This window comes from Seriola dumerili, unplaced genomic scaffold, assembly GCF_002260705.1.
Source record: "Seriola dumerili isolate Sdu_G_001 unplaced genomic scaffold, Sdu_1.0 BDQW01000478.1, whole genome shotgun sequence".
NCBI lineage: Eukaryota > Metazoa > Chordata > Actinopteri > Carangiformes > Carangidae > Seriola > Seriola dumerili.
In genome coordinates, this window is record NW_019174733.1 from 4,616,874 (window position 1) to 4,644,646 (window position 27,773).

The 27,773-nt window shown below is 40.4% G+C and overlaps 2 protein-coding genes across 5 annotated transcripts; both read right to left on the reverse strand.

Annotated features, from left to right (window-relative positions):
- Positions 1 to 299: 299 nt before the first annotated feature.
- slc16a9 (solute carrier family 16 member 9) lies at positions 300 to 8,547 on the reverse strand. Of its 3 annotated transcripts, none has more exons than XM_022763862.1 (6): positions 8,401 to 8,547; positions 6,866 to 7,123; positions 4,960 to 5,103; positions 3,755 to 3,850; positions 2,175 to 3,053; positions 300 to 1,890 (listed from the first exon to the last, which is right to left on the reverse strand). In XM_022763862.1, exons 2-6 carry the CDS (start codon positions 7,062 to 7,064, stop codon positions 1,706 to 1,708), a joined length of 1,503 nt encoding a protein of 500 aa, XP_022619583.1. In that variant the 5' UTR covers positions 7,065 to 7,123; positions 8,401 to 8,547; the 3' UTR covers positions 300 to 1,705. The 3 variants fall into 3 exon arrangements, with proteins under 3 accessions (XP_022619583.1, XP_022619581.1, XP_022619582.1); XM_022763860.1 differs by lacking the exon at positions 8,401 to 8,547 and adding an exon at positions 7,896 to 8,206; XM_022763861.1 differs by lacking the exon at positions 8,401 to 8,547 and adding an exon at positions 7,233 to 7,373.
- Positions 8,548 to 13,337: 4,790 nt separating this feature from the next.
- On the reverse strand, positions 13,338 to 27,759 carry ccdc6 (coiled-coil domain containing 6). 2 transcript variants are annotated; one of them, XM_022763791.1, is made up of 10 exons: positions 27,415 to 27,759; positions 26,105 to 26,254; positions 24,175 to 24,303; positions 23,471 to 23,574; positions 22,259 to 22,419; positions 19,664 to 19,820; positions 18,358 to 18,458; positions 17,362 to 17,483; positions 14,753 to 14,798; positions 14,269 to 14,329 (listed from the first exon to the last, which is right to left on the reverse strand). In XM_022763791.1, the coding sequence occupies exons 1-9, from the start codon at positions 27,667 to 27,669 to the stop codon at positions 14,757 to 14,759; spliced, it is 1,221 nt and encodes a 406-aa protein (XP_022619512.1). In that variant the 5' UTR covers positions 27,670 to 27,759; the 3' UTR covers positions 14,269 to 14,329; positions 14,753 to 14,756. The 2 variants fall into 2 exon arrangements, with proteins under 2 accessions (XP_022619511.1, XP_022619512.1); XM_022763790.1 differs by lacking the exon at positions 14,753 to 14,798 and having other exon boundaries at positions 13,338 to 14,329; positions 27,415 to 27,669.
- Between the last annotated feature and the right edge of the window lie 14 nt (positions 27,760 to 27,773).

A 27,773-nucleotide genomic window follows, 5' to 3' on the forward strand; every position in this document is an offset into this window, starting at 1 on the left:
AGAAAAGAAAAGATGCTAACCGCAATGTGTACCGACTTTATTTGCTATTTACTTTATTTTTTACTAGGCTATTATAGAAGAATATCAAATGAATATAGTCAGGCCGAAATGTTTTTCATGTTTTCATGGCAGCTTTGTTCGGGTACTTCTGACAAATATGATCGCAAGGTTATTTACCTTTAATTTAGGATTCATAATGCAGTTCAAACTCCATGATAAATATGTTACAAACAAACACACTCTGCATTTTTAATCCAAATACCTTTTATTGGCACTTTTTAAATAAAACAATAAATCAGAAATACAGACATAAATATTATAATACTGCAATAAAAAAATAAGAGTAGCTAAAAAGATGACAAACAAACATACTGTCTCTTAGTACTAATTGTACCTCATCTTCACCTTGTCAATATCCTCTACAAACACAAAAAGCAAACACTAATGTCCCAGATTTACTCCTATGCCTGAAACTGGAGCTATCAAAAAGACATTTTTAGTGGTCTATTTAACAACATTCAAGTGATTCTAAAAGTCTGTTGTGACATTTTCATTACAATTATCACAATAATCAACTTCCAACTTAAACAAAAATATTTTTACAGCTCTATGGCCGGTTTTGTGCATATAAAAGTCACTAGCACATAGAACTTTACAAATTAGTGCTAATACAAAAGTTTATCAAACAATGTACACACATAAACCTGTGCACGTATGCGAACATGCATGTGCAGACACATACACACACAATGTACAATAAACATACACATACACAACATGATGGAAAAGGACCAGCCTGGTCAAAATGAACGCCAGCAGAGGTCATGATAACCATGCCACAAGAGAGTCAACATGCTTTCAAGGTTGGAATTACAGTAGGATCTCTTCAGTGATTTTACATGTTTTTGAATCAGCCTAACTTATTCAAAAAGTCTCTGTCTGATCCATAAACAGGAGGTATGTGGAGCTCAAACCATTTAAAAAAAGTATAAATTGTGATGCACTTGAACATAAAAAAAAATCTATAAAGCAAGGCTTTTGTATTGTTCCAACAGGCATTATGTGTTGACAGGCATTGACTATCATTGATGCTTTGGTAAGATAGATAGTGGTGCAATTAAGATATATATTAAAACCAAAATAGAACATAAAAATATGCTGCTAAAATTATGATTATCAAAAAAAGGCTCCCTCCTTCATTCCAATCCCTGTATTCTCTGGGAGATTGTTGTGCATTTGCAGAGTGGTTTCAGATGTTGTTACTGTGTGAAATTAACCACCAATTTTACAGATGTTTTTCTTCCCAGCATTATGAATGGCACCATGTCTTTTTTCAGCGCTACTGTGAAGTTTACATAAACACAGTGTAGAATTTGGGAGTTGAACAGTATTGTTCAGTTTGCCTCGTAAAATGAGGCAATAATAAAAAATAAAATCAACACAGGCATCAGAGTCAAACCTTTAAAAAGATATGCAGTATATGGTTTGAACCTGAGAAATGCAGGCAAAGTACAGAGGAAAGGCCTGTATTTCAAAACCTCTGCAAGTATTTTGGTATATTAAAATCTGGCAGCAGAAATAAGGGGGAAACCCCTGTATACTCAAAGAAAGAAAATTCCTGCTATGTGGTTCAGGTACAGTTTATCAGCGGATAGTTGCTGGGCAGTAGGGGTGAGATCTGAGTCCTTTTGAAAGGAGCTTATATTCAGGCTACAGAGGCAACTTTGTCACAGTTGCTGGTGTAATGGACGTCTGGTCTGTCGGTCTCGGAGTGCTTCCTGTTCCAGCAGGGAAGGGTGAGCAGAAAGAGAATGAATGCTCCCAGCACAACACAACTCCCACTAAAGTAGAACGCCAAATCATATGACTGCGTCCAGTCAAAGAACCACCCTGGAAAGTGATGAGAAAAACACAAAGTCAGCAAGGATTCCTGCCAGATACAGCAGTCAGCTAAATAATGACATACTGGCTCCTAATTGAGGATGACGTGCCCTTTGACTTGCTCTGCCTGCCAGCCTAATTTAACATTTTGATTTTTTAAATGTCTCCGAAAACATGACCTTACAACAGAGTTTATTGCTACACAAATAAAAAAATATGTGTACCTCTTCTACCTAAACAATAATTTCTAGTGTAGCAATGTTTACAAATTAAGATAAAGACAACCCTCTTACCTACAACAGGGGGTCCAAGCATGATCCCAAATCCCCCAAAGAACATGAGGATGCCATGGGCTTGGGTCAGTCTGTCCAAGCCGACAATCTTAGTAGTGATGTAGGAGGTAAGGGACCAGTTTCCAGAGAAGAAACCCAGGACAGCAGACAGGATCTGCAGTCCCACATAAGTCTTAGTGATGGGGATGAGGAGTAATGCCACACCTCCTGCAAACATGGTGAATGCGTACAAATAGATGCTGTTGATCCACCTTATGTCCACGAGAACACCCAGCACTAGCTTACCCATGCAAGTGGCGATGGCGCCTATTGATACCAGAGGAATGACACTAACTTCTTCAATGAGTCCCTCGCTCTGCGCCACATCCTCTATAAAGAGCACAGGAGGGAATGCCCCCAGGCTGAACAGGAAGACAGCGATACAGAAGGCAACCATGGCTTGGTCCTGCAAGATCTCATACATGGAGTGCATATACCTGGAGTAGGCCTGCTGTTTCTTTTTGATGACTTTCATGATGGCAAACCCGGCAAGGAAGCTGCCTTTCTTCTTCTCTGTCTGAATGGCCAAGTCCTTAGCATCGATGGTGATGAGCAACTCCTTCACCATCAGATTTTTGTCTGGAGTGGTTGCACTGGAACCTGTTGTGATCTTCAGGTCATCTAACTGGGGCTTCTCGAAAAGCTGCTCCTCTGTGTTGCGCTCCAGGGCGGCCTTCTGTTTGAGGTAGTACCCCGGCATGTTAAGGGGCCTCATGAAGCCGGCGCACGCCATGAGGTTTAGTGCTACAGCACCGATGATTAGCAGGCAACCATCCAAGCCGTACAACACAATCAGCTCGTTCTGAGCGGTGGCATAGATGAACGCTCCAACACTTGTGCCTGGGTGAGGTAGAGGAGGACAGAAATTCAGTGCTTGTCCAAAACAGTGACAGATTAATCAATTGAAATTAAAGCCATTATGCGTAGAATCTTATATGAGCGCAGCACATTTCAAATTATTCTCATGCCATGAATTTTAATTTGTAGAAAAATTAGACAATCCTGATTAAAACTGGTGCAGTCTCTCTATTTTAACTCATTCATCTCTGTCTTCACATCTGTCTTTTTTGATACTGCCACTGGTGGAGCCGAGGTCAGGAGTAACCTTAAAAAGTAAGTTAACACGTGCCCTCTCTGGTTGAAAGTTTCAAGTCTATTTCACCTGTGACCGTACCGAGCATTACTGTTGTTTGTGGGTCAGAGGTGGGTTCTTTTGCAGCTGTAACCACATCCACACACTGATGTAACAGTGTACTGACACCATGGAGTACTTTTCTACATCACCGCAGCAAGGCAAGAAGTTAGGATGTTAAATTACACTTGAAAATTTAGACTGTCTAATACAGCATCAGAATATATAGTCATTACCATCAACATTTTGATTCTCAGCTGAACCAGAAGTGGTCACTGGTCACCAGTCCACGTCCCTACCTAACAGACAACTCTGCCTTTGCTTTTCTACAGATGTTTACCTCGGCTTCACAAGGCTCCAAGCAGCTCATACATGCAAGACGTATGGAGAACTGGTGGGGCAGCAGTACCTGTGGTGACAATGCCAAGGGCAAGGCCGCGTCTCTTGTCAAAGTACTGGCAGGTGATTGTCAACGTGGCTGCGTAGACCAGACCACAACCCAGGCCTACGGTAGGAGAGAGGACAAGGACAGACAGGAGAAGAATTTCCATTAGCTCAGGTGAAAGGGGTAAAGGCTTTTCACTTCTAAAAATATACCAGAATGGGAATTCAATTGCAGAGTACATAAAAGGAAACTGCATTATGTTTAATGTGTGAAGGGCACTTATGTTTCTTCCAAATTCTACAAATATGTATATTATCCTACTACTTCATAGTTTTTAGTCATGTAATGCTGCAGAACAACATGCATGTGTGTGGTGTATGCCCTCAAGAAACCATTACAAGCATGAATTTACAATTTACATAAATCTGTAAGTTCAGAGGGCACTGTGCACAAAGTGTCTTGTGCAATACAATTAGCAAAACATTAAGGAAGCATATGATGAGAAGTAAACAAGCTGCACGTGCATGTACAGTCACAGCCACCGTCTAAGAAGGGCATCTCTAAAAATAAATGACTGTCTTCAAATATGCATGGCCTCCCCTCTCCAGCGCTGCTTGTGCGAAAGACAGTGCTGACTGTAAGGGGTTCACCAGGATTAAGCAAGGCTGGGCTGTCACTTAATGCGCGATAACAGGTGGTGTTGGGCCTACGCAGGCAGACTAGTGAGGGTGCAGAGGTAATAAAGGGTCACATGGGGATCAGGTAAAGCAGCAATGTGGTTTTTCTTTCAACATCTCAAACAGTGCTGTCAAATAAATAGTGCAAAGCTCAAACGTTTATCTTGTCTCAGCGTTATTCTAAATACTTTCAGTGTCGATGATATTCATTAACTGGTAATTGATGAAACTGTCAGCCTTTGATGTTACATAATAGTTGGACTCGACATGTGCCCCTGCTTGTTTCAAATGATTATACAATGTGTTGCAAGATTGTCATATGATTGAGGGATAAGAAGCTTAGTTAACTGCCATGACTAAGAAATCATCAAACACATTTTTTTTCTCAGGCTGACAATTACTAAGCCTCCACCTTCTAGTCTGTCTGACAGTCAGGTTAATTAGGTCTCCAAACCGTTTGCAGCATTAACTTTGCAGGCTTGTGTCTTGTAGAGTACTGTATAAAACACACAGGGGGACTCCCCCCAGTGTTATCATCAAATGTTTCCTTACCAACCACAATCCCATAGGAAAAGATGAGGAACTGCACATTTGGAGCAAAGGCACTGAGCATCAGGCCGCCCGCCACCATTACGCCACTGAAGATGGTCACTGGACGGGCCCCAAAGTTGTCCACGCAGGCACTGCAGACAGGACCTGAGGGGGAAGAGGTAGAAAGGCAGACAGGAGCAGAGAAGAAAAGATGGAGAGAATCAGAGAATAGAAGAGACACAGAGAAGGAAAAGGTGAGTGACAGAGGTATAAAAATATTCAGGGAACAAAGGATAGTGATGATATTCTGCTGCTTAATTTGCTGTATTCTGGATAACAAACAGAGTTTCTGAGAAAATCAAAGCCCATCTAACAAAGCACTGCTGGGTCTGACCATGACACCGACGCATCACATTAGGTTCAAACCTGTCAGACGTGTTGCCACATCATTCAAGAAGATCTTGTAAGGTCCAGTGTTTATGTTTTACTTGAACATTTTACATAAATCAAATTAGTTCATAGTTTAACTGCTCAATATCCAGTTTCCTTTCATTTCCCTTTCAACTCACTTTAAAGTCGGAAAATTCAACTACGTGATCTATCATCTACTGTTTGTATTTATTTGCTTGTCCCAGCTTTTTCACTACAGGTACATTATGTATGTACTGAGTGTAATGTTCATGTTTTCTCAGTGCTTCCTGAATACTCCAATATCCTGAGGTTGTTTGACTCACAGACTGTGACATTTACAGTTTCCTTCCCCTCCAACCAGGGGGAAGACCCTGCTGTTGTGCAGCAGGAACTGCAGTGCTGCAGCTGTCTGATAGCTGGGACACGTGTCCACGACTTGGCCAGGCCCAAGGCCAGATCTGTCCAGTCATGATTTTCACTTCACTCCTTTGAGAAACAAGACAGCAAGAAGCCAGGCTGAGAGGCAAGCTGTGCCTTAGACAGAAATGTCAGCCAACACAACTATCTATCACTGATCTTGTCTGCTCAACACAGTCATGGAGCATAGCTTTATAATATCATTCAGACATTACTGAGTTTTTGTTTGCTTTGTTTCTCTTAACAAGTAATTCTTACATTCACACTCTACCATGCTGCCAAATTTTTAGACTCCTCGCTTTTCTCATTTAATTTATGACTGGGTTCATGTAAGTTTATATACACAACCTTGCTCAACAAATATGGTATTTGTTCAGTCTCTGTTTCTCTCCCAATCTGTGTCTCAATCGGTCTTTCTTCTCCTCCCTCTGTGGTTAGATTAAGGGCTAAGTGATCCTCCTACATTCATGGCATGGATGACTTGCACTTGCTTTGCTCTCCTAGAAAATCAATAACAGCAACTCTGCTAAGGGAGCCACAAAGTGCCCATCTTTGTGACAGCATTGTCTTTTTTTTCTCCATCCTATTGAAACATTACAGTAAGGAGAACTCTTCAACACCTGTTGCTATAGCAAACATATTCCTTGGGGACAGTTTGATTGCTGCTTTATATGGCAGTCATTCTTCAGACTTTGAACATGTATTGTTTCTGCTGTGTTATCAGTGGCATCATGTGGTATGATAATTGAGAAGGAGATGGTAAGAAAATAGGTGTAAAGGTGAGTGTTTAGTGCTCTACTTTAGAACTAAGCAGATATAATATCTCTCCCTCAATCACTCATGTCAGCAGATATATTGCCCATAATGATATCCAATGCCAAAATATGAATAATCAGATGCTAAAAACAATAAACTGAATGAGAAGAGTGCTGCAAGATTGCACACATTTTCCTCAATTTCCATCTCTCTCTCTAAACATGACTCAGTATCAGGATTTTCCCAGACCCATATCACTGATCCAATTCATCTGGCATTTAATTTGGCTTTTTAACCCTAATGTGGACCCATGTCAAGGATTATTACATTGCATGCTACTCACTGGCTATGAGTCCCACTCCAGCCACAAGGGAGCCCACCCAGGCCGTCATTCCCTTGCCCTCCTGGAAGGCATGCAGCCACTCAGGGTAGAGGACACCCACTGACTGGGGTGATCCATAGGCCAGGAGCTGGGCCATGAAAGAGGCGACAACAATCGCCCATCCCCAGCCTCCGTCCAGCACTTGATTAGATGGAGCCATGGTGCTGAGATTACTGCTGCCCTCTGTGATCTGCTACAGCTGTGACAGAGCAGAGGTTCCTGGAAAGAAAATAACAACAAACATGACAGAAATAAGGTTAACAGCAACATAATTCAAAAGATGATCGTTTGGAGCACATGAAGAGTCACTCACAAAATATACACTTACACAGAGCCTTGATGTAGTGAAGGCTGCTGCAGCACTTGGCCTGGCTGGACAGGCAGGTCACCTGTGTGAGGTCCTGAACACAGACTGACTGCAACTTAGACATAGCCAGCTGCCCTTTTTGTTCCTTTCTCTATAACCACACCTTGGAGGAGGAGAAAGTAAAGAAAACTACACTGCTAGGTGCCCCCCCCCCACCCCCCTTTTTTTTTGTACCTTTAACCCCCCTCTTCCATGATTCAGCTCTGGGTCTTATAAGACACTTGGAAGAGGCTTGTCTCTTGTGCTGACCAAGTTTTTCAGACCTCTTTCATGAATAATTTGTAGCCCAGAGCAACTTTATACATCCTTGCAGCAGCATTACTTTGTTTACAGTGAGGCTTCTGTGTGGGGGGGGGAAAGTTGGTGCAAAGCTCTTCAGATTTGTTTGCTGACAAAGCAGGATTCCTTCATGTTGCCAGTAAATATTATACTTTTTTTCTTTACCAAAATCTAAGACAATAATATCCTGAAGAGAATCACTAGGCTATTTCCCCATGGACTAATTTAAACAATGTCTTCTCTATATTCATCAACAACAATACCTGTCATGTATCGCATCTTATTATTTCAATACAAACATAAGCATATTTTGCTTATTTTATTGAAAACACATGCGACACTCACCTCAGCATCTACAAAAACAGCAGCAGGCGCGTGCAGAGCTGCGCGCTCCACGGGAACTTTCCATGTAGGATGGTTTCCCTATTAAAATCCCTTCTCACAGAATCACTTCAAATGACATAAACAAGAAAGCATCGTACACGGATGCTGGTCTGTCTGAGCTGGGATCTATGCTGCCCGTGTTTAAAGAAAGCACCCTGCATCATCTATGCGCATTTTGCGTCCGTTTCAGTCTGCTTTGTAGCCGGCGACAAAACCGGTTCAAAGCTGTTCTTGCTGGTCCAGCAGCAGCTCGAACGCAGCTACAGGAGGAAAAGCGCTGCTTCCTCTTGCGCGCCTGGAGCGCACAGCAGACAGAGGAGCACAGTCTCCCCCTGGAGAGTCTCTCCCCTCTGGATTATACTGTATATATATTATATTTTCTCTAGATACATCTAAAATTTTAAATAATTAAGAACTCAACGAGAAGCGTGCACACACGCACATGCACAAACACAAAACGATTTACCTGATAGGTGTCCGGGCTGTACAACACAAATTAGCCTCTTTTTATAAAGCACCTCTAAAAGCAACATGAAAAGTTAAAATAATAATAATAAATATATATATAATTTAAAATGAACCCACTCTGCTTTATTAACTTCTTTAAAATATCTTCCTGGTCAGGCTGAAAGTCGCGGGTTCACGTGTTTACAAAGTGGGTTGGGAGTATGGGCCACTTCTCTCCTGGAACATTGTTAATATTGCCATCAGGCCAGTCTGAACCGGTTGATGGATGGTAATAACAACACCACAGTGCACCAGCAGGGCGCAGTGCCTGTAGTTCTGTCCCTGGTGAGCACTGGCTAATGCAACACATGCACAAAACTCCTGAATCAAAACCTTATCAGCCTTCACATGACTGAAAAAACAACACGAGTTTGATTAAACCTTAAAGAATGTGAGAGTGATACACGATTAAGCAGCAACATGTAGACAGTCTTCCGCGCAGCTACCATGAGTTAAAAATAACCTGAAGGGAATCCTGCAGGAAGGGAGGTAGATGACTGCAGGATACGCTGAGTGTTTAATAAAGACAGCTCCTCTGTGAATATTACAGGAATAAAATACACTATAATAAATGTAAGTAAAATATTAACGAAGAGGCATTAACACAGAGTGGTAAAGTAAAATAAATGTAACCAAGGAAACAGGTGAATAGCCCTACAGAAAGTATTTATAGCTTAATACTCCAATTTCTAATTTAATTTCTACATTTTTTATTTTTTTTATAAAATCTACATTATCTGGTGGCGTTTTATCAGCTCTAACTTAATCAACATACCCTGTCTACTCAGAAAAAACATACAAGAACTGGACACAATTTGAATTACATTTCAATGAGCATGCATTTATACTGCTGTGTGAGAGCAGAGAGAATAGTTGTTCTTCCTCACACTGCAGCAGCATCATAAAGTTATATCCCCATGTGATTGCACTCATTCTCATAACCTCAGGTCAGAAAAGAATGTGGAGCCATCTCCACTCCTCTCCTCTGCTCTATTCCACAGCAGAGGAGAGGAGTGGAGAAAAGTGAATGGAAAGAAGAATCCAGAGAAAAGTGGACACAGAAGATGAAAGGACAGGGAGCAGAGTAAGAAAGAGGGGAGGGATGTAGAGAACAGACCAGAGGTCAACCTGGTTTTCACAATGAATGCACCTAAAACTCTTCAGGAACTTTGATGCTTTTTCCCATAGCTGAGGTCTGCTGCCAGGAAAGGTCTTACAGAACAGATTTAGGCTTTATAATCCCCTTCTGCTTGAAAAATGAAGGGAAAAAAGAACAAGCAAGGCACAGTTAATTGTGCTCTACACTGGCATTACATTGACATGTTGCTCTAGACCAGTTTCAACCAGACATAGTGCATGTAGGGGACAGTGTGTATGAATCAGAGGGAGGGCAGGGAGTGGATTACAGAGCGGCTATGATACACTTTGAACACTATTGACTACAGTTTGAATCAATGTTGGTGCTGTATTTCCCTTGCTTGCATAAGTTATTCAGTACATTTATTCGACACATTTCCGGGTTCTGTATATGGTTCACTACATCTACTGGGTTAGAAAAGTGGTTTCGTAACCTTGATTTTCTACCCTCCTTTTCAATTTACAGTGAAAATGACAGCAGAGACTGGAATCTATTATTTATAGAGGCAATATAACTGAAACTTTGCAAAGCCTCATTGTTTCCTCTAATCATGATATATTTGATAACTAATCTATGTTCAGTATCTAAGCTGACAGTTCAATATGTCAGGTCTGAGAGGACACAGGGCACATGAGGGCATATAGTCTACCAGAGAAAAGCCTGAGAGGAGACAGGGCACATGAGGGCATATAGTCTACCAGAGAAAAGCCTGAGAGGAGACAGGGCACATGAGGGCATATAGTCTACCAGAGACAAAAAAAACCTGGATCTGTGCCTTCTTTGTCATAATGATCCTGATATTACAACATCAGGTGGTACCACGGCATAAAGGCGGAGATATCGTTGACCTAAATAATTATTGGCCTATATCTAAGCTGTCAAAAATCATTGACTTACTAGTAAACTCAGAACTGTGCTTTGCTGGAGGTTAGTAAAGTCCTCCAGCCACAGCTGTCAGGATTCAGACTTTATGGCAAGAATGAGAACTGCTGCAACAACTAAATTATATATAATCAATAATGATAACAAGCAACAGAGTGCTGCACTCTTTCAGAATCTGTCGAAGGTTTTTGATACAGTTGATTAAAACATTTGGTTATATATGATGCATGTCTAATTTAATTCATAACTTGCTTGTGGATGTTTTGAATCAAGCCCCTGAAATGTTGATGGTGCCCCACAAGGATCAATTTTGAGGCCGATAATATTTGTTTTATATAGTAATATTTAATCAAATCAATAACCTAACCACATAGTGACTTGAAAGCCAGTGGTCTATGTGACAGAATATCACATGCAGTATATGCAAAAATTGACAGAATATAGTAAAATGGTAGTGAAGTTCAACAAAATGAAATTTGAACCATTGCAAAATAGATTAGTATAATCCTAATATCCTGTTTTGTGGACCACTTTCGGTCATTTGCCTGCCACACTTGCAAACGTGAACACTGAGATTTCATGTTCAAACATAACTGAGCAATGAATAGGCAACCTTGTTAGCAGTCAAATCCTCAATTATTACTCTATTCACTATGCTCAGGACAGTTTCTTTGGTCTTTATAAAACTCAAAGTCAAGCTCTTTAAGTTGGTGGTCCATACAAGACGTAAAAGCATGTGGTGTGGTACCAGCTGTTTGCTATTTATCATAGTACAGCTTTCAAAGTATCTTGATAAGTGGAGATAATCTAACCTTGCAAGATTGCTTTGCCCAGGAACACAGTTTTGGTCTTTCTTTATATGTCATGTGCCATCTCAGAATTTCTCGTCAAAATGAAATTTCAATGGGCAAACAGGATAAATTGTTTTATTTTGAACATACCCCATCAAGACATATTTGTTTACTTCTGCCCTAGCTGCAGGGCTCGCATTACCCATCCGCAGCCCATTATTAAACACACACTTCCCAGCAGTTTTACATGAGCTGACCTGATATTCTTTAAGTATCTTTTCTTTTTTCTCTCGCACCTTTGTGACACCTGAGAAGCAGCAACCTGCAGTTCATTTACGCAAGAGGCTTGGCAGGTGTAAACCCACAGAGGCACCCTGCAGTCTGGATAAATCTCTCTTGGTGCGGCCACCTAGATCCATAAAGCTGCAGAGGTGAAAGGCCACTTTAGCACCCAGCATGGCCACACTGAGCCTCCAGTCCAGATTCCTGCTTGGATTAGTTCAGGTTGCTGGCTTCAAGCAGCAAGAGAGAACACTGCAACATAGTAGAAAAACACAGGAATCCACTTTAGTTGTATCAGAACTCACAGCAAGTCTTTGGACAAAGATATACTCATGTCACTCTTATGATGGTGTATATTTTGATCTTGTTGAGTTTGAACTGACAGTATGTGTGCATGGGCTTCAGTTACCTGTAGGGACCTAATGGAAGCCTAATGTGTTGCATATATTGTCATCTCTTCACTGTTCTCCTCCTTCCACAGGTTATTGCACCCACATCACAAAGGTTTACCATGTTAAATGATCCTGGAATGATTGACTTATGAAACACTCCTCCGGTTCTCAGCCAGTTAGAACCGGTTAAAACCACGTAGACTAGGAAATGAAAGTTCGATATGGGCATAAAATCATGAGTCAGTAGAGCCGACGCGTTAGGAGGCTTATCACATGATGTAGTTGTGTTATAATAGATAAAGAGAGAACTGATTTGATTTGTTTTTGCGTTATGTGCTAGCAGCATGGCTTTATTTTAACTAGTATTAATTTGAACATACTAGATTATAATAAACCAAGGCCACATATTTGACCACAGGTTATAGGCTGAAGGCAGAACTGCATATGGCACAGAATGACAGGATTGTTAAAAAAAAAGAAAAAAAAAAAAAAAGAAAAAACATGGTGGTAGCATGTATTCACCATTTCCTTCTTAATAATGAGAATGCCAACATTTGCTAATTAGAAGTTAACTAAAAGGACAGCTCAGACTGATGATATTGAGATATTTCAGGAAGATATCATTTTAAGTCATGAAGACAACAATAAAACATCAAGTCTTACCAGTTCTTAAGTGTAGAGAAGCCTGGGACATCAGTTTCACATGTGTCCCGTCTTCAGATCCCTCCGTGCACATGTAACACTAATCGTCATGAAAGGTAATTCTTCCATTACAAGAAATATTAAAATTTTTCTGCCTTTCCAGATAGCGTGTGGGGTTTTATGGTGCAGATTTATTTAAGGCACAAACATTATCCATCAGTGGCTGTAGGAGTTTGGTGGGATGTCAAATTTTCCACAAGGAAACATTCCAGTGAAGCTAAATGCACAAAAAGATCAATCCAATATGGAAACTGTGCACCTGTTATGATCTGTTCAATTCAGCTTGTGGAACACATCTCAGTCTCCTGTCGGGAAAGTACGATCATTAAGAAAAGACTGTTACGTGCAGCAGTTCTGAAGTACACAAAGCTTACTTATCACATTACAAATGAAGTGCAAATACTATCCATAAATTTGACAATTAAAAACAGGAGTTGTCATCTCAAGAGCTTTAATCATACATAGAAATTTAGTTCAACAGTACCATTCATTTAGAATGTTTTAGCAGTATGTATATTTAGTGTAAAGAGCATTATGTTTTTTTTCCTTTTTCTGATGAGGAATATCCATAAGGATGATAGAAGCTTTCAGAAATACACCAGAGAGAGAGAGAAGAGCAGAGAAGAGACTGAGTACATGACTAAGTTGTAACACCTCAGACTACATTTTTAAACACCTCAAAAGGCGACATTTATCTGTGGTTTATGTACCAGCGTCCGTCCTCCTTGATGTTTTTTTTTTCCTTTTTCACTTTAACTGAAGAGCAGCAGAACCTTGAACGCTTTCAGAAACTAAAATAACTGTGGCACGTGCCCCATTTGATCAATGCCCTATAATGGAGAAACTCCTAGCAGTCTTTGATGACACCTCTTGCTGACCTAGCTGTTAAAACTTTGGGGTTGGGGTGAATTGTTGACACTGCTTCAGAGACAAAAGGAGGAGGGGTGAGCTGGAGTGGAGGACATTACTGCAATCGAGTGTCGTATTATAGGCTTGAAAAGAATCGACCACATCCATCTATTAATTCATCTGTTTCCTTAGCCATACATCCATCCATTGATCCAAACATCCAACCTATCAGAAAACACCACCATGAAACATACTGTATGTGCTGTTTGTGCTATCTTAGAAGCGCCACAACAACAATTCCAACCAGCTAAAGTCCCAAGCAAAGAAAACAAAAACATAACATGTACAAGACAGAAGGTGGAACAGATAATTGGCCTACAAATCCCAGAAGCGATTATTTTTCTGTCCATCCATTCCTTTTAAGAGTAGTTAAGTAACGCCACATGTGGATTTGGCAGGCGGCTAGCTTCACTGAGCTGCCATCTTGTTTCTTTCCCCTCTAAAACTTTTGAAGCTGCTTCTTTTGTGGAGTTGGTAAAGAGTAAGAAACTTGACTTCCAGAGCTGGTAATGATGGAAGCTGCTGTTGCGGTAGCGTCGTGGCATTCAGTGGGCGCACTCACGTGCAAAGACAGAGACTGTGTGTGTGGCGTTAAGGCTGGGAGGGAGGCTGCTGTGCTGCTGCTGCATGCTGCGACATAGCTGCCGGGGAGGACATGGACTGGACCATGGGCTGAGCTGGTGGGGGTAGCGGAGGCTGAGCCTGCTGTGCCCCTGAGTGCGTGTTGGGGGAGGGTGGGGGCGTTGGACGTTTGAATTTGTCAGGGCTGGTGCTTCTTCTTGGGGAGGGCCTCTGTTTGAGAAGGAGAGAGAAAACAAATGAGCCTCATCTTGTACAGAACAAGTGGATGGTAGCATTCTAAACATTTGGTACAAAAACTGGAATTTGAAGAAAACTGGGGTGTTTGTAGAAAGTTGTGGTGCTATTCTCATTTTAAGGCTGATACAACTAGAACATGCATTTGTATAACGGAGTGTTAAATAGAGGTAATTGCAACAATACTTTTGTTTGGACAGTGTTTTCTAGGTTACAAGCCATCGGAGGGAAAATAAGATTGAGTGGCGAGGTTACTCAGTCATGTTTCCCCCACTGAGCTATTGGTAATGACCTGACAACTGAAATTCCATTCAAAGGAATGAAAAGAGAAAAGAGAAAAGTGGTTTAGAGAAAAATTAATCTGTCTGAGGTTCTGATCTCCCAGAGAGAAATATTTGCCTGTTTAACTCCTGGGTGGGCTGCATGATGATGGATGAGATGTGGTCTGTACCATCCACATGCATCAAGAGAAAATGAAAGAGAGAAAGAGAAAACTACAGACACAGCTATACAATACCACGGAAGAGTGGGAGGAAAGGATTAAGTATGGAAGAAAACATTGGTCAAAAGTTTAAAGACAAATTGCTATAAAGTAATCAAACTGAAGTGGCCGCTTCAAACTAGTGTAACACTAGTAAACATAATTATAGCAGTGAGACAGTTCCTATTAGGTCACATATCTGCACATGGTGAATTCATACATATTATAATAGGGAAAAAAGTAATTTATGAAAAACTAGAATTACCACCTTGTGACTGTTGCAGGGAATATGGTCACAATCGAAATGATCACTTCATCATTTTATCATACTAGCAATATGTGTTTTCAATTGTGTGATAATTAGCAAATAAACTCTTGAGTTATGGCCAAAAAAGTGTTTTGTGAGGTCACACTGACCTTTGACCACCAACATCTAATCAGTTCATCCTTGAGTCCAAGTGAACCAAATTGAAGAAATTGTTGAACGAGAATGGGACGGACGGACAACACAAAAACATAATGCCACGGCTGTCACACAGGCACAAAGAAAAATTTACATTTGTAGGAAACTGTGAAATCTTAGCAAAAGGTTAAAGAATTAGTCAAAGGTGTCAAGTCACAGTGACCTGAATAGCACGTAACTGGCAGTATTCCCATGAGAATGAGTGAGACAGGTATTTCATAAACCCAGGAGTAATGAGCAAGTACAGAAGAGACAGGTCAAAGAGGACTCTTCTTCTGCACTGTTGTTTTTAATCACATCATCAAAATGGCTTAAAACCAACAGACAGCCATCTGACTAACAGCACTAGAGACTGTTCCTGCGAGCGTGTTTTTTCCAAAACATGAAGTGCTATGTCACATATCAAGATCAACATGGGTGACAGCTGTGTAACCTCTCCTTGGTGTTCTCTGGGTGTGGAATATCACTGCTAAAACAACACAGTGGCAGATCTTCATTTAAGCATGGTTTGTGTAAAAGGACACAAATTGCATGCAAGCTAACACAAGTTCAGCATTATTTGCACATATACTAAATTTTTTTTTCAAAAATAGGTGCGTTTCTCCTCCTGTCCAGAAATGTGGGCTTTTCTTTTGGGCCCTCCACTTTTACCTAGCTTTTCAAACTGTTGTCTTATCGGTTTGTGTACAACATACAGGGTGGACAGTAAACAGGCAAAAGGCTGTGTGTTGCAATCTGCTGTTAAAATCCCAACTGAGACACATATTTGGAATGTGCTGTATACACATCCAAAGAATGTTCATAAAACCTGAATGATATTGGTATAGCCCACATGTCTTAATTGCAAATTGCTAAATTCTGAAAAAATTTGGAATATCCAAACACAATATGCTGTTAACATGACAACAAATTCTGAATACTGTCATATTTGTATAATAGTGGAATATTATTGTACATGTAAACGTACTGAATGTCATTTACTCTCATATTTCATAAGTCCCCTTTTCCCTGAGAATACTACACTTATCATTTTGGTAGCACTTCTGCCTTAAATAATACTGTCAGAGAATTCAGGCTTATCACTTTACAAAGCATTGTGAAACCAATGTCAGACTGGTCATCAGTTATACTGGGAAAAATCCCAGTGGGCTATCACATCAGTGGGCAGGTGGACCATCAAAAAAATCTATAGTTTTTACTGGCCCTGTCAGCCTCTACTGGCCTTCTCTCTGTGCCTACTATGGGGCACGACTGAGGTCACAATTAAAATCTAATTTATTTATCATTTCTATTGGGACACATTTTGCTTTACATCCCTGGTAAAATATAATACATTTTGCAAGCAATTTTACAATATACAAGACTAAGTCACACCCTAGTATTTGGCTAGACCATGTATGGTTCAATGTGTGAAACTAAGGGCATAGTTAACAACTGTTGTGGAACCACGGTAAACAATTGATATCACTGCACAGTATTTGCCTAGTGTCATTCGGTTTCAGCACTTTATCTGTTTGTTTCTCTTCTACCCTCTCTGCTCACATATGCTGTAACTGAAACGCAGCCAGTTAAGACTACGTGTTAACCAGCAGTCACTTCTGGCTACACTGCAGGATTTAAGCACCACAGTAATAGAAACTGTTTGTACCAGTTCATTTTGAAAGAGCAACTGGAAAACTCGGCTGAATGAACGATGTTCTAACTTCATGACATAGTCTGGTGGCATTCAGCTGACCAATGGAATAAGTTGATCACTCAACTCTATCCTTCAGTCAGGCATGAATGACATTCACGTTTATAGGGCTGGCCGCTCTGTTATGGTCCAGCAAAAGAAAATTCAATAGAAAAATGATACTTGTTGATTGTTCACCTGTATTTTTATATCTAAACTGGAGCAACTAAAACTGTGATTAGATCTCTTTGAAATAAATATTTGAGCTTTGGGTTGCAAACTCCATCCAACAAGAAATCCTAGTAAAAATTGAAACAAACACCTGTGACATCTTGAAAAACTCACTATTTAAGAGATGTTTGGTCAAGGATGTGTGGGTGGATGTTACTTACCGCTACGGCGTGAGAGGAGCTTCCGTGGACGTGCAGGGCAGGAGTGTTATAGTGGGAGATGGCAGCTCTGGACAGTGTAGCTGGAGGGGTGAAGCCAACTGTGTGGCTGCCATATGAGAGACCTGTGACAGAGTGGGGGCAGACAGGAAGAGTAAGTTGTACATACTGTATGTACTTTTTTATAAAGTCATTAGATTTGACTGAGAGTCAAAGTACAGCAATTTCTCTTCTTAACACCAGTTGCATAATTATTTCATCCTAGACAGAACAGAAACAGAGGTGCTTTGGAATCTCAGGTCTGTTTCATCACTAAGCAAAAACATTGAGGCTATAATCTGACATTTTACTGAATCACACCAAACATGTCTTAATTTCCTCTGAATTGCATTTGCCATTAGGGCTCTAGGATTTAAACATCCAGGGCTTAAATGTATTTTCTAACTCTGTGTCTACACAGAAGGCGAAGAATGAGCAGCATGTTAGCTGAGCAGCAGCAGCACCTCTAGTGCTCCATCTGTGAAACCCTCTCTGACACGCTGTAACATATGCTCAGTCACTCAGTATTAACTTGCTTTAAATTGCTTTTGTTGCAGATATCAAACAATTCATTATTACCTGCAGTAATATAAACAACAGCAGGAGTACAACCGTTCTGAGTGAATCCTTTAAAGACTTTCTTAAATATCTGATAAATCTAAAAAAAAAGTAACCATGTTTTTGTTATTTGGTTTTGAGTTTAATAATTCAGCAGATGCACTGAGTCTGTGTCATTCTCTATTATGAATTTTAATCAAAAGAATGAACTTGTTAGGAGCATTGCAAGATATAATGGGTATTAATGGTAAACTTTGTAACAAAGATAGTGTGTGCTGGCAACAAGTCATATCAACTGATATGAAAGGTGCTTTTTATTATCGTGTTGGCCATTCCCAGTGACATAATATACCCTGTGGACTGCAGTATTACTTGGACAGAGGCCATCTCAAAAGTACCTACCAGGTGATATGGGTCGGCTGGAGCTGGGGGAGGGGGTGTAGGGAATAGGGCTGGACACAGTCCTTGCTCGCAAGCCCTGTGCAGACATCTCATTGAAGTACCTGAGAGGGTGAGAAGAGCAGTTTATGAAAATCAAGTATGATTCATGTATGGCAACATGAAAATAAGACACAGTATTATTTATCATTATATTATGTTGTTTTCATTCAGCTGCCATACCCTCAAATTTTTCAAGTCTCTGAAAAAGAGAAATCAATGAAGAATCCTACAGGTTTATGTACATGTGCCTTCAAATACCATTTATTTAAAACTGTTCTGTTAATATGGTGATGATAAGAAAAATCAAGCTTAATTATGGTACCTACGCAAGTGGTAACATGTTAAAATTATATTATATTAGTATTTTAAATTATATATATTACAAAACATCTTTTATAAGCTACAATATTACTAGGTGATCCAAAAACAGGAGCATAAACCTAATAATAAATGTTAAAGAGAAACAATACTGAACCCTGCAAGAAGATCTCATACTAAGGGGGAAAGAGCAGTTTTTTGTCAAGCTTAAGAGTCATCACAGCAAACACAGTCTTGTCTTGATTTTAGACAGGGGGACCATCTGGATACAACTTGCGCAATTAGGGTAATGACTACCAGTAGTAAAAGGGATCACACAAAGTTTAAAAAGGCTTTGGCGTAAATGATCCTGATAGCTTCTTTTCCATTCTATCAAGATAACACAGATCTGGTAGAATTAAACTATGCTACTGTTAATGATTTTCATCTTTGCCTATGTTAACACTGGTGCGTGAAGCAAACTGTATGGCAGTATTTAGGATTCACAACATTCATTTTATGATTGTAAGAAAAAACACAGAGTGGGTTGTGACATGCAGACAACAGCTTTGGTTAATGGGCACCATGTTGTTACCTTGCTAATCACAAAGAAAGCCTATACAACACTGACAAATACTGGCAATTACAAGAGTGACTGTTGCATGCTGAGGTGGCACACATGCTTGTTGTCTTTTGCATCTCTCACTCTTTTGTTCCTTCATCTTTTCATTCTGACAGGTTCAGGCCCCCTTCATCCAATCAGCCATGTCAGCAGTGTAAATGGCCAATGGAGCCAAATGCCTCTCCAGCCACTCTGCAACATTATACTCCAGTGCACAGGCCAAGCCATTTAACAAGATGAAGTCTCTCTCAGCCATTTGCCTTGATTTCCTAACACATGTGGTTTTGTACCCCAGTGTTATTGTGCCATTTTTGTAAATCTGCCCTTATCGTGTGTCCCATTCTTTACCTCTCATCGTCCATCTCCAGACTGGATTCACTCTCTGACAGTTGTCTGCACAGGGCCTCCCTGCGCTCCATCTCTCTCTGAAGCTTCCTCTGCAGTCGGATGTTCTCCTCCCTCATGTGTCGCTCCTCCTCTATGTACTGGGCACGCTTCTCTGTATCTGAGAGGGCACATGCAGAACTGACATCAGTTGAGATATCCACTTCGTGGCCACTGTATATCAACATAAACACCAACATTGATCTTCTTGTAAAATAAAAAACAAATAAAAATAAAAGGGGCTATCTAAAAACTTCAGATGCAGCACAATATCCTCCTAAGACCTACAAGCACAATTCAGTTTGTGCAGTAAAATGTTTGCTTTCCAAAAAAGAAGGTGAAAGCCCGTTGAAGACAACCTCTACTAACAATAGATCATCAGTAAAGCACCATCATGATGATGTAATTGTTTCCAGTAGCATTGCTGTCTTGCTACTTGTCTCAGCTTCTCAGAACATTGTGTTAAAGGTTAGACTGATGGCTCCCTCTAGTGGAAAAAACAAAGCATAGACTACACAGTGTTGAGGGACCATCCCAGACAAGTGTTTAAACTTTAAAATTTATCTCCATCAATTAATTTCTTGGCTTAAGCTGAATCGACACATCTGACTGTCTGAACAAATAAGGGTTATTAACTTCAACATAATGGTGTTTACTGCTGTGCTAGAAGCTGTTTTCAATGTGTCCGCAAGCACCGTTCATAATGCAATGGCCTAATATGGATTCCTCTTCCTAGTACCACATGCCTTCCTGAGTGGCCTCATGTTTTAAAGAGACAAAGTAGAGTGATGGTGGGAGGAGTATATTAAGACAGGTGGGACTAATCAGTGACATGTTCATTAAGAGGCACTGGGAGGAGATAGTTTAGTACATTGTGTTACATGCTATGAAAATAAGTGTTCAAATGTCAATGCACTGTCATAGACATCAATATAAAAAAACTGCATAACAGTTCTGATTCTTTTGTTTCAATTACTAGATAATTTTGCGAGAGGCAGGATCTATTGTGCCTGTCTATCGAGCTTCTTTCTGAACTAACCAGTCAGTCAAGTCAGTGGCTCCTGAAAATAAATTATTCTCCCTGAAATGTTAAAACAAGTTATGTCACCAGAAGGCAGGGGCTGTGAGGATCTTTTGGTTTTCTATTGTTCTTGCCATTCAATAATTTGCCCCACAGAACTCTCATGATCCAAGAAATGCTGTCATCACCTCACTGAACACAATTTAAACCTGAATTTTACATGCACTGAATTTTATTTACAATTTAATGTATTGAAATCTACTTTCATAGACATGAAACTTCTATAATATTGCCCATCAATCACAGAGAACATTTGTTTACATTTATGGTCTAAGTATCTTCTCAGCATATGATAAGAAAGGGTACAGCTGTAACTGTTTTGTAAACTCCTTCTTGGTGCATTAAATGGTAAATGCTTTTCTAGTCCTACCAACCACTCAAAACATAGTGCATACAGCAGGACACATGCGGACTGGACGAGCCAGGAATCAGGAACCAACCATCCTATTAGTGGACAAACTGCTCAACCTCCAGAGGCATAGCCGCTTGCCATTAGTGTTTAAGACAACCTAGTGTTACATCATCTCATCACAAATTTTATTAACCATCTATATTGTCACATAAAAACCATGAGACAAAGTGTCAGTAAGTGTAGAAGTCATGAAACAGATATTGTAAATATGGTAATTTTATGCATTTAAAATGTTACTCTTAAAATAGTCTCAGATGTTGGCGTGCTCTTGAATGCATCAACAAGATCACAGTTCACAACAATCCCCCAAAACATCCTTGAAGGCACCATGGACACGAATGGTGCCTTCTTGCAACTGTATTTCCACGCAGTATTAATGTAATATATAGTGCAGACTAGGGTTGAGAATTTTGTTGGACATTATCAGCACTTGAGCTCTTTAGAAAATGACACTAAATTTACCCTTAATGTTTTATCTTTAGTGTAGTAAGGTGTAGTATTTACATCTGTGTCGCTTGTTTCTAGTTCACAACTTTCTACAGATGGAGTGGAGGCGTAACTTGCTATATTAATAATTCTAATAATACTACTAATAATAGTAAGTAACAATGATAATACTCAATAGATGGGCTTTTCACAAGAAAAAAACCTTCTGCCTCGTCTGAGGCTCACACAAGTCAAACTCAAAGTAACAACACCAATAATAAATACTCAGAACAATGAGACAGAATATCTTCAGGGCTAAGACCTTTCAGAGAATCAACAACATCAAGACAAAGCTTGTCGCTGACCACTGTGTAGTCTTGGATGTCTTTGGGTGTAATGTGACCAGTGAATGACAAGGAGGTAACGAGGCTGTAAACTATGTCACCACAAAGCCAGAAAGTATCCAGTTCTTTCATGTCAATGTAAAAAAGCCAAGCCTGGGTTTAGGTTGAATTTGCCCTTCACTGCTTATCTAAGGATCAGTTTTACCAATCACATCCTTAATCAACACTTAATCAACATCTGCCATTTCAGAGCCCACACCCCCATGGATCATGTGACAAGTTGAGAGGCCACTTACGCTGCAGCTCAGTGGTGCGCAGGCTTTTCTTAAGCCTCTCCACCTCATTCTTCAGGAAGCGGATATGCCGCATCATGTTCTCTGGCGAGTCTATCTCCATGGAAACATCTCTTGGGGAGGGAGGAGCTGATACAGGCTGGTCCAACTTCTCCTGAAGGATTCTAGTTTAGGAAACAAACAAATCCCAATGTTACTGTAATTCATCAACTGAAATAATCGGCATGGTGACCAGCTATTTAAAATAAAATACATTTAAGATCCCTAGCTTTAACATGGGTCTTAACAAAAGCCTAGACTTTACAACTATAAGACAACCTATTTTATTCTCAAAAATGAAAACTTTTGAACCTTTTCAACCCTTCCTCTTTTACAGCAAATTTGGATTGAAAATGGCTCTGAAATTACCGACAATTTACATACATAATCAGGCCTTCAGGATGTTACTCCGCTAAAAACCATTACCCTGAAAATCTGTTACCTAGAACAAAAAGCTACTGTTAGTCGATCACTGGTAATTTTACTCTGCATCATTCTGCATAATAGCAGCTTAGTCATTTGTTTAGAGTGACAGACAGGCATTTTATGTGTGCCTCTGACTGGGCCCGTTTCTGTCAGACACAGAAAAGGGACATGAAATATTGGGTATACTTACACAGAAGCATTATCAGTCCAGTCAAGATAGACTGAAATATGACAACGATTTTGTAATTTTTACCAAAATATTGCTGAAATTTGCTGTTTGGCCATGTCAAGATATTGTGTCTACCCTAATTTAAATGGAAACATCTTTGGGAAAGCAGAGCACTGCAGGACAGCTTTAAGATAAGTTTTATAAGTTTTAAGCCAAGATAAAAATATTACACAGAACATGAGCAGAGCGTTTTTATAGACTATGCGTCACAGCCAACCCATCAGGCTTTATATTTTTAATAAGCGCTACTAGTGAAACTATTGACTAATTTAAAGATTTGTTGAGCAACAGATGATCCATTGATGAAAGCAACAAGATGTGGGTGAAAGCTATGGAAAATGTAAGTTAGAGTCTTTGACCCATTTGCTAATATTACTGAAGAGGTTTTGGCTTTCAAATTTGTTCAAGTATGAATATGGGTGTAAAACAAGCTTTGAATTCAGGCCCACAAGTAGCAGATTCTAAAACATCTACCATTTGTAGATACTGAATGGGTTGACACATATAAGATCATTCCACACCTTTTTTCAGCCTCCAGTTTGTCCATGCGTTTCCACAGTCTGTTGACCAGGGCTTCTTGTTCCTGCTCTAATGTGTTCTCAAGGTCGATCTTCTCCCGCCTCAACTAGAGAATAAAAGTATGAGAGAGGAGTGACGTTCAGAGATAGAAAAACCTTGACGTTGGAAAACATTCACAGGACTGCACAGAAGTACACTGTACTGCAAAACCAAGCTTTAGTCCCTATGTTGGCATGTGAAAGAGCCACATGGTAGAAAAACAACAAAGCAGCATAGTCTATATATAAAATAACCCTAAAAATAAAATAAGCTGTTCAGTATTGTTTTTTGTGGTGAAATTAGGTCACAGTTTTTGGTGAACATGTCATTTGGTTACATCTCCATTTGGGCAAAATGCACAGTAGCATAACATAAGCATCATTCAGACACATACATTCATGAGTGAACAACAATGAATGCATGCAAGCACATCTACAGAAAAATCCTGTCATCATAGCATGGAAATATTATGGTGTGGCTTCAGCACACACAGGTTTGACCCAGCCACAGACCAAAATGTTCTTTCCAGCTAACATTCAGTGGGAAAAAGTAAGGGTGGTGAAATTTTAGCGTCTGACACTACTACAACAACTGGACACACAAAGTCAGGGATATACTGTACCATACTGGATCCTGAAATCTTTTTACTCTACCATGTTAAGCATACCTGTTCCAGGGTTAGTTGCTTTGAGATGGTTTCATTCTCCATCTTCTTGATCTTTTTCATGAGCTTGTTAACCTGGAACTCTTGTTCCTGTTCCAAATGCTGCTCCAACTCTGCCTTCTCATGCTGGAGCTAGGATGGACAAGGGGAGGAAAGTGCATGGACAGAGGAAAAGAAGAGGGGGTGAATGAAACCACAGCGATGAGAGAGAAGGGAGAGGAGCAAGAGCACAAGAAGAGGCTCATGGTGAGTCATATAAAAACAATTTGATGACCACAGTGAACAAACACACTGGTGTCAGATCATCACATTTAGCTTACACATTGAGAGTGTAGCAAAATGGGAAGCCAATGTCACAATTCCTCCTGAATCATGGCTTAACTTCTCAGAGGAATAAACAGTGCAAAATAATGATTTGGCAACTAAAGTAACCACCTCTGGCAGCTCACCAATACAAAGAAAGGGTGCGGCTCAGCACTGATTCAAAACGGGACGGCTGTGTGATAGATTATATAAGTGATTACTCATTACGGGAAAAGGGATGCAAATTCATTTATGGGAAAAGACTGGAAAGAGAAAAAATAACAATTTCCATTATGCTACGACCAGAAACAACGAGAATACCTCAAAACAACACAGTTTATTTTAACTTACAATGACTGCATTCACATAGAGTTGAATGCTTGTAGTATCCTGACTGAAAGAACAGGCCACCAAGTTTTGCCACACCCAGTGCAGCCAAAATTCTTCTAATTAACAATTAGACAATTAATTAGAAATTGTTTCGATAATGTGCCTCCCTTTAGCGAATACAATTACTAGTTACTCTATACCAGGGCTCCACACCACTGTACTGTGAGTGGCAACTATGCCCAAGTGTGTGTGAAAATATATCTGTTCATTTTCAGCCTATGGACACCTTGCAGAGATATTTTATTCCACTTGGGTTCTTGTGTCCTTCAAGTAGAGGCCATTTGTAAGCAACACCAGCACAGTGGCAATGTGTGAATGTGTGTACATACTGTATATAATGGTAACTGTGCGAGAGCTTTTCCTTTTATTACTCCAACTGTAGATGACTTCAGTTAATAAGTCCATCTTCAAAAGTAATGGTGGGGAAAACGCAGGTCACACAAAATCATTTTCAAAAGTGTTTCCTCAGAGGAGCATTTCAACACCCAGTAAAATAAATGACCACATTTGCTCAATTCTTACTCTATCATCACAAAAGTAAAACACATGCCCATGTATAAAAGCATACACATACACACACTATGGGCCATATGTCACATCAAAGTCTACAGGCAGAGGCAGGCACAGGTTTGTTTCATGTTAAGTGAGAAGGCAAGACAACAAAAGTTCATCTACATGACCTTAACAAGGGTCTGCTGATGTCCCTTTCAAATTCCCACTTCTCGACATATCAACAAACCATTAGGATGCATACAGCTAGCCATTCAAAGTGTGAGAGTGTGCATGCATGTGCTGTGTGTTCTGCAGTTAGGAAAATAAGATGTGGAAAACAGACTGAACCAAATAACCGACAGACGCGATGAGAGTAATTTGAGAGTCATTTCTAGTAGCTAGCAGCCGCAGTGAAGTCATCTTGAGCCTTTCCAGGCTTCAGGCAAGTACCAGGACAATTGATGATAATGCATTAGCTGCCGCACGCTCATACATGAGGTGGTGTGCAGACACACACCCAGCGAACTTATGCTGAACATGCTTGACAATACTGCAGCCAAAAACTTTATAGAGCATAATAGAACAGTAGGAAAAACTCTGTACCACAGTGATGTTTGTTATCAATATAATAAGTCATCAAACAGGGTGAAGGTTCAAACTGATGTTAGACTATCTTCCATTGTCCCCGGTATAAGCAACTACAACCAGTGAGGTAAAAACTGGTATTTCGAATCTTGTTCCCACTCACTTGCATGAGTTTCCTTGACAGTTCATTGGTGAGAAATTCCTCCTCCTTCTCATAGTTGACTGCTAAGGTCTCCTTCTCCTTCTGGAGGGCCTGGATCTTCTTAAACAAGGTGTTGCTGATAAATTCCTCCTCCTGCTCTGCTCTTGCTTGCTGTGGGATGGAAACAAATGGGAAACAATGGTAGAGGCAAACATCAGTAAATTAGACTCTTAGGTCTTGCAGATCAAACTGTGATTTTCACTTTTATCCTGAATAAATTGTAACAGCCAAAAGTGCATTTAGATATACTACAAACACAAGTACACCACCCAACCAAATCTGCTGCAGTGAAGTGTGTCAGCCAAAGAGGAAGCAGAATTTTCCCTAATGACTCAAGAGACATTGCAGTAATGGGTGACTGACAGCAAGGGAAAGAGTGAAACATGGGTGCACTAAGGAAATGTGTTTGGGCAGCTACAACAGCTAGCATTACAGTGTGATGATACGTCTGTCCTTGTTAGCACCAGTCTCAAATTATCCACCCTCATTCTCCACTGCCCTCAAAGCTAAATTCTGTTTTGCAAGCAGAAAGAATATGTTAGTAGCTCAAAACAATGAGAAGGACAATAGAAACCGAACAACTAGTTAAGCCTCACATTAGGGTGGACTGGGTGCAGTGTGGCTGATTTGCCAACATTAGAGCCAGGTATTTAGCTAGCTCGCTAAGTTTGGCCTGCGCATCTATCCAACAGATCGGTTACACATTTTATGAAGCTGAGACTGATTAACCGAGCATGAAGACATATGACGCATCGGTCTATGCCAGTGCTGCGGCTGGGTTATTTATTTCATAGTCGGTTACCTTATCCTTGTTGGACATAACGTGGTGACAATGTTTAGCAGTGAGTAATCAGCTGACCAAATAGCTAACATCAGTCAGGTAACTTGCATCGTGAGGTGCCCACCTAATTTTTAACGCCTTTTAACATGACGTTCGCCGTGGAGCTAATATTAGCCAAGATTAGCAGCGGAAAACAAAACAAAGCAAACTAGCTGGCTATCTCTGCAAAAACCAGCTAGCAAACGTTAGCCCGCTGGCTAAATTAGCAACATATCCAACTAACGCTAGCTAGCTAATATTAGTGGAGCTAGCAAAACACCAGAATGTTGTGTTCATATACAGATAACCTTTCCATGGAATACATTAAATGTGTCAACATGGACTAGTTAGCACTAAACAAACAGCACCAGCCACAGTTAACTTACTGACAAATACAATATAGTAAGTGGCGTGATAGCATCTAGCTAGTTAGCCAGCTGCCGTTACTCACAATGGTGACGCTAGCTTTGCGGAGGTCCCGATTCTCCTCCTGCAGGGCTTTGCACTTGAGTTTGAACGTCTCCAGCTCAATTTTAAGAACTTTATTTTCTTGCTGTAGGGAGGCCAGGCGGTTCGTCAATTCCTCCAAACGAAACTGTGAAATGACTATGCTCGGTTTCCCCGAATTTGAAGCGGAGGACGACATCGGGGTGGCCGAGCTGCTCCCAGCTCCGTCGGTGTCGCTCTCGCTTGCGCTGTCCGCCATGGTTGTGCGACAGTGTGGAGAAGAGAGGGCGACGGCGGCAGCAGCAGCGTTTGAGGGGCGCACACAGCAGAATGGTACACCGTGTGACCTTGCTCACGCGTGCC